Source organism: Metopolophium dirhodum, chromosome 1 (assembly GCF_019925205.1).
Source record: "Metopolophium dirhodum isolate CAU chromosome 1, ASM1992520v1, whole genome shotgun sequence".
Lineage (NCBI taxonomy): Eukaryota > Metazoa > Arthropoda > Insecta > Hemiptera > Aphididae > Metopolophium > Metopolophium dirhodum.
Genome location: NC_083560.1, coordinates 57,251,352 through 57,258,666, shown reverse-complemented (window position 1 = coordinate 57,258,666; position 7,315 = coordinate 57,251,352). Strand labels below are relative to the sequence as shown.

Below are 7,315 nucleotides of genomic sequence, written 5' to 3'. Positions count from 1 at the left end.
GTGGTGCCTCTCGACAACCGAACAATGCCGGGTCTTGTAGCCATGTTGCGTTTGCGGGGGGCTACTCGCTCGTTGGTTGGTCGGCCGAATTTTATTATTGTATTTCTTTTATTCCCGTCCCCGGTGCTTGGAGGGGGTGACGGTTGGGGGCGTTCGCCCGTACCGGGACACCCGATTAAATCTCGGCACGTCTTTTCCGTTCAGTCTATAGTCTCCGGACCCGACGCATATAGCAATAACGACAATAATATTATATTATAACTCTTACGATAATAATATATGACTTGGAATTAATTTTTGTTTTTTGTGTGTTCGTTTTGGAGGCCGTTTGAAATTTTTTGGCACGGCCGCCGCCGACCGTAAATAATAATATTGCGATTGTGGATTCGTCGCGTCGCTCCAATCGAGATCGCGGCGAAATCGTTTTCGAGATTTTTATCGTTTTACGTGCCTTTCTCTATTACGATTTTTCACCAAGACGTTTTTGTATAGTGTTGTGTCCGTATATAATATAATATATTTACCTATTCAATTTTCTACGCGACCACTGTGATTTATCTGCTGTCGTGTGTCTATTATTTTACTTACCGGCGCGCGCGCAGTAAAATATAGTTCGACGCGGCGATTACTGTAGTCCGTCATTAATATAATCATTTTGATTTTCAGCGTTTCAGAATTCTTCAGAGTTCAACTTTAATGCATACATTATAATACATAATATATTTATATTATTTATTATATTATACTTCATCGATTTATTTTTCGTATATTTTAAATAATATACGAAATTAATTATCGTTTAAATTAAATCGTCGAATTTGTATTATTTCTAACCGATTTTTGTGTTTCAGGTGTATAGAACGGAAAACTGCACGACTTGTTTTTTCGACTAACCAAGCTGTATTGTGTAGCTGCCGCTGGCTTTTCGTCGCATAATAAATCACACGTTTCCACCTTAATATCTTACATATTATATAATATACATAATATTATTATATAGTGCACCAATTCTACACGCTGTCGTACTATATTTGTGGAAATCACTCACAGAGCAGATTTGATATACAATTATTATTTTATTCGCTAATCATTATTAATATTATTATTATTATTTTTATTTTAAGCTATTTGTATCCGTAGTTGTTTTTCATTTTACATATTATATAGTTTCGTATTTAATAGCGATTGATATTCATCTGCAACACTGTTCACACGTCGCTATTCGTTGGTCTTATGTTTTTTCAACGAAAACGTTTTGTTTCTGATTCAGCTGCTGTCTAATCAGCGGACTTGGCGATGACGGACCAACAACAGGAACAGTATGAAGAGCAGCATAGACGGTGGTACGCTGAGTGGGTCCGGAAGCAATACGACGGGCCGGGCTGCCGAGCCAAGATCGTCGGGCGGGCCAAGTACGAGCAGATAGTGCGTGCGGTCAGGGGCGAGCTGCGGCGCGCGGCCGACAACTCCAAATTCCGGTTCTGGGTGCGGGCCAAGGGGTTCCGTATGGGAAGACCGTCGTCGGGTTCTGCAGCAGCGCAAGCAGACGACTTGGACATTTTGTACGTGGTTGACACCAGGAACGGCGGTACGGCGGTCACGACATCGGTGCAGACGGGAAGCGGGTCCAGGCAGCAGCAGAACTTCAGCTACAAGAAGGTGGCCGTGGTTGACGAATTTTTTGATATAATATACAGAGTGCACTGCAGCGGTGGAGGTGTTTCGGCTCGACACTCGGGACAAAAGCGTACGCATAGAATGGTGAGTACTTACCTTTTTTTAAATATATATATTTTTATTCGTTTTCGGATCACCGTAAATCAGTATAGGAACACAGTTCCATATGGAATAGGTGGGTACGTCATACACATAGCTTTTGTACGGTGAGGGGGAAGGGTAGTATCAGCTATGCATATAAACATAACCACCTAAACAAAAACATTGGGAGTGTAAGGTATTTATATAATGCCTCCCCCACAAAAAAAACCAAAGATTATTAGCTATAGCTTAAAATATTGTATGAAAAAGTAATTTTAGGATAACCTCCCAAATTCAAAGACCTATAGTTACCATAATTATGAAGTTATATAATATATTAATATAGTGAAATAAATAACCTATAGCCTATAGGTAGGTATGTATTGTAATAATTTGTGCATATATTTAATACACATTATTTAAAATGGTATAGGTACCTACCTACTAAAATAATTAAATATTAGGTAGGTACCTAAAACTCAATTTTCTATTAGTTTTTTTTTTTAGATAAATTTATTGTGTTTATAATACTACAGTATGTACATACATTATACATTTTAACGTAGGTATATATGCTATAATATATAGACAAGACTGTATACATTAACTAGTTAAAAATTAATATTATGTTAAAACGTTAATTCAATATTAACTAAGTTATGTATGGGTAACTCGTTACTTTTTAATTTTTTATTAGAACTTTCTAAAGTAGCATAATGTATAATCATTGCCAGATCAAGCTCTACATATACATGTCAGTATAGGGCGTCATTCTCTTTGTAGATAGTCAGTATTAAAATTTAATATTATTTAGAGTATGTAAGATTATATACGTAGGTACAAAGAGTGGACTATTTAATCTTTCTTCCCGACAACCTCTAGATTACGCAATCTTTTCTGCTTTGTATATTGAATCTTTTACCTTGAATATCAGCAGAATGAAACTTTTTCTCACTGAATGGATCTTAAAATTCGATAATCGTCCAGAATTCCCGATCTAATATTGAATTGTAACATTCTCTCGCCTGTAGGAATCATTCAAATTAAATATAATACTTGGTACAGGTAATAATATTATTATTATTATAGGCCGATAAACATACAATTTTGTATACTATTATACGTATTCGTATTCGTATAATATTAATCAGTTCTCATTTAAACCATCATCGGTGGCAAACCAGAATATAAAACATCAATGTGTGTCTCTGTTTATTCATTTTTATTTTATATTTACCAATGAATAAATATTGTAAATATAACCAAGAAAATTCACATTGAGTATTTGCTATGTAATAAAAATATTTAAGTAAGATGCATATTTTTGCAGTTTATAAAAAAAAATGTAAATGATTAGAATGAATTATCGTTTGTATGACTTTTTAATAAACATCGTTCTTTTATAAATCATTAAATCTGTCAGTGGATATATTTAATAGTTTAATATTATGAATGCATAGATATATATATGTCATAATATGTGTTAAATTTAAAGTACCTATCTCTATGAATACCTATAGGTATAGATCAAATATTAAAATATCGAAGTATCTATAATATAATATTATAATAGTATCTCTTGTATTAGTTGTATTTATACAAATACATTTATAACTAAAACATTTTTACATTACTTGTTTATTAAGTTAAACAATGACTAGTCGTTTTAACTCACATTTTAACTTTATCTCCTTCTTTGATGTATGGGGGAAAAGTTAGGCACATAAAACCAAGCTTGAAAAAATATCAAAATTAATATATTTTGTATGTATGTTACTTTAGATTTAAATTATACTATTAAATTTTACGTTTTATTAAATTGATATTTTGATCGCGTTAATTTTTAACGAAGTTATGAAATTGTTCTATAAAGGTACACTAACTTTTAACTTTTAACTTTTTCTTATATTAACTTAACGAGTTAAAAATTCGTTAACGTCTCGAGTCTTGTATAATGATTATATAGTTAGAGTATATATAGTACCTAAGTATTGTACTTTATAAATTCGTATATTGTTGCTATAATAGCCTGCTATGTATTATTATAATACGTGAAGTATATATTATACTATTATAGTGAAAAAACTAAATTATTTTATAAATATGAACAACAATATTATATTTTTAAGCTTTTTCTAAAAAAAAATTATATCATAGAATTTTTTGAATAAAAATAAAATTATATGTGAAATGACACCCACTCTCCTTGTATACACAATGTTAGTAGACTACGCGTTATTTTGTTTTTACTCAAGTCCACGTGCTTTTGCAGATCATGGAGACGTATGCTTTTCTACCCAGGGAGGCGGTGACAGCGTTTTTAATGGGATGCCCCCAGTGCAGCACCAATAACCCTACGTCGGCGTCTGCGGTCGACGCGTCTGTTGACAGTTTACAACAGACTCCCCTTTCCGTCACTAATGCTGAACTTTTTCAATGCGCTAAGGTAGAACAATGGTCTTCATCGACGTTCGCATGTTCTACTCCGGTAAAACAGAACGAGGAAAGCAGTAGTGCTGTAAAAACGGAATATGATAGTGCACTCTCAACTGTCGTCATTGAAATAGCCACAGGGGCCGATAAGGAGAATGTTACGGACAATGAATGTCACATCGCTGTGGTTGCTGCGACAAAGGGTGGCAACAAGCGTAAACGTACTGTTCCGTTGAAACGTAACGTTCAGCAGCCTTGCCAAGTCATAGAAGTCCCCCTCACTACTGCTACCACGACAGCCGGTAACTCAAGCTCGGATAGTAGCACTTTGAAGAATAGTAGCAACAGTAGCTGCACGTTGATATTGTCATCGTCATCGTCGTCGTTGTCATCCCGTACGGAATCTTGTAGTGGTGTCAGTAGATCGAGTGGTGGTTGGTGGTCAAAATGGGGGGTGTGTAGTAACGGTAGCAGATTAAGCGTGAGTGTGGGTGGTAGTGATTTTAGTGGCGTCAACAGTAATATGCAACCGTTAGACTTGTCCTCTTCACCACTTTTAACAGTTTCATCCACGCAATCGTCGTCTCCGTCCGTAGTCGCAGATGATTTTTTTTACAAGCGTAAGCGCGTACGGCGCCGACGTGTTCGACCAAAACGTTTGAACCGATCGTCATTAAGTTATCGTGGAGGTCATTACGAAGATGTAGACACAACGGTGAGCGATTGTGATGGTGATTACGTGGTAGTTAAAAATGGTTATCGAGATAGTGATAATGGTGACATTGGTAGTGGTGTTAACGAAGAGGTTGATGAAAGTATTACGAACGAACAACATAACGTGGTGACGGGAGAAAATGTTGGAGGTGGAGAGATGAACGAGGAAGATGATGGTCCTAAACCTGCTAAAATTCAGAGAAGAATGGGTGAAGGAATGGGTGATCGTAAAAATAACAACAACGATGACGATTATTATGATAAAGCGGCATCTGTGGTGACGTTAGCGTTGAAAACAACGGTAGCAGCTATAAGCTGTTGTATTGGTGGCAGTGGCCAAAAAGAAACTGAGGACGCTGTATCCAGGAACATGGTGATGGAAGAACCACCGGAGGAGACACCGGAAATACCAGGGGGATTCACTGAAATTGACGGAACCGAAGTGGACAAATCGGACAAAAACCAAGTAAGGCAATATATAATATATACAAATTACAATAATATACAAACCTAATCTGATTAGTTGTACCATATTCAATAATAAGACGAGTAACATAATTCATTGGGTGATTATTTTTAATGCGTTGCGATTTTATGGTACGCTTACTTTGACACCAACACCGAATTGGGCCTGGGCAAAATCAGTACTATATCCGTGAAAGAGAGAGTGGTGCACGCTTGAACGTAATAGGGTGAGCCGCAAATGGGAGGAGGGAGAGAAAGGCCGAGAAAAGGAAAGGAAAAGACTGAGGAAGATGGATGACGGACGATAGGTCGACCGAGTAAGGTTAAAGGAAATGCGACTACTACTACTACTACTACACTGTTATTACGATGGGCGATCGTAGCAGCGGCAGAGCCGGTTGCGATCGTGTGTGTGCGTGTCGCCTACACTGCCGAGAGCCGATGGAGCTTTGAGGATATTACGACTGATGATGACTGGGGGAGAGGGTGAGAACGGCAGCAGCAGCAGCACCGGAGCGCATTAGTGTGTCGGCGGCAGTGGTGGTGGTAGGGTGTGTATAGTGACGGCGGTAGCGTCAGGGGGTAGTAGGGATTTGGGGATTTGGGCCGGAAGGAAGAAGAAAAAAAAAGGGAAAAAAGCACCAGAGGCAGGGGTGGTGGCGAGTATGAGACGACAAGGGTGGTGGCAGGCACCGATAGGGAAGGCGGGTAGTAGTGTGCGTAGTAGTATAGCGAGCGTGTATGGAGGAGGGTGGCGGTGGGACTTTGACGGCGGCGTGACTACGGAGTGCTACGGGGTACACCACCCTCGGCTAACAAGCGGGTGGCGGGTATTCGGTACTACTACCGCCACCACTACTACCCTCTGCCATACGCACCACAGTCGTTTCACCAAAAACCTCCCCTCGTCGACCCACGTATTATATATATATATAACGCGCGAGAGCGTTTCTCTTCACCGCCTTCTCCGGAGTCGGTCACGATCAGGATTCTCTACCCTCACCGCTCATCACCACCCACACCACTATCACGTTATTCCCCTCCGCTTTTCCCATTCACTACGTATACGAAATCGGCAGCGGACCCGACAAAGTCCTCCTCGCGTCGCTTTGGGGTTTTAGTCTCCTCACCCCACCACCACCCCACAGTCCTTTCCATCGACGCCACCGTGTTCCTCTTATTTCGTTTGTGCCCTTCCTCTCCGCTAGCCGCCGACAAAAGCCCCGTCGACTGTAACACCACCCATCCTGGTTTTGTGTGTGCTCCTCTTTTGCGCACTGCTACCCATCCACCCACCTACTCACCGCCTGCCAGCCACACAGGCCTTATCCGCCGACCTATATATATATATATATATATATATTGTGTGCGTGTGTAGTCTCTTCGTGTAGCCATCACACACCTCCACCTCCACTACCACCACCTCTCTACGGACCGCATACCCATCACTGCTCGGTGGCAGCCATCTACACAAACCCCTGAGGCAAAACCTCTCTACCTCGCTCACTCAAGGCTCACTCTCTACTACTTTCCTCTCATCATCATACATACACGTACACACACGCATCCTGGGGAAAGTGTGGATGTGTGTGTGTATGTCTTTCCCCTATCTATCCCGACCCCCGAATACTATGTGTAGTAATAGTCGGAGGCACACACGTTTGGTCCCATCAATCCTCTCTCTCTTCCTTCAACCACTCTTCCACCACTCATTGGCCACCACTTCCTCCTCCGCTGTTTACTTTGACATGGGCACAAACCTTCCTCACCCACACACCACCACCGTCACTGCAACGTGGCCTTTTCACCTCCCCCATCCTTCCAGCCTAGTCCTAACCTTGGTCGACGAGCTTCGAAAACTAATCCGGCACCACCACCACTACCGGCTACCGCCTCCGTAAACAACTCCCCCCCATACAACGGTCACTCGGGTACTACTATAGTG

The 7,315-nt window shown here is 40.2% G+C and overlaps 1 protein-coding gene across 2 annotated transcripts in view; it reads left to right on the top strand.

Moving 5' to 3' along the window:
- Nucleotides 1-220: 220 nt before the first annotated feature.
- LOC132934318 (serine-rich adhesin for platelets) overlaps nucleotides 221-7,315 on the top strand; it is a 29,238-nt gene continuing 22,143 nt past the window's right edge. For both annotated transcript variants that reach the window (XM_061000611.1, XM_061000609.1), the window contains exons 1-2: nucleotides 221-1,761; nucleotides 4,031-5,371. In XM_061000611.1, coding sequence (XP_060856594.1) covers nucleotides 1,297-1,761; nucleotides 4,031-5,371 — 1,806 coding nt within the window. In that variant the 5' untranslated portion in view covers nucleotides 221-1,296. The remainder of the gene's footprint in view (nucleotides 1,762-4,030; nucleotides 5,372-7,315) is intronic.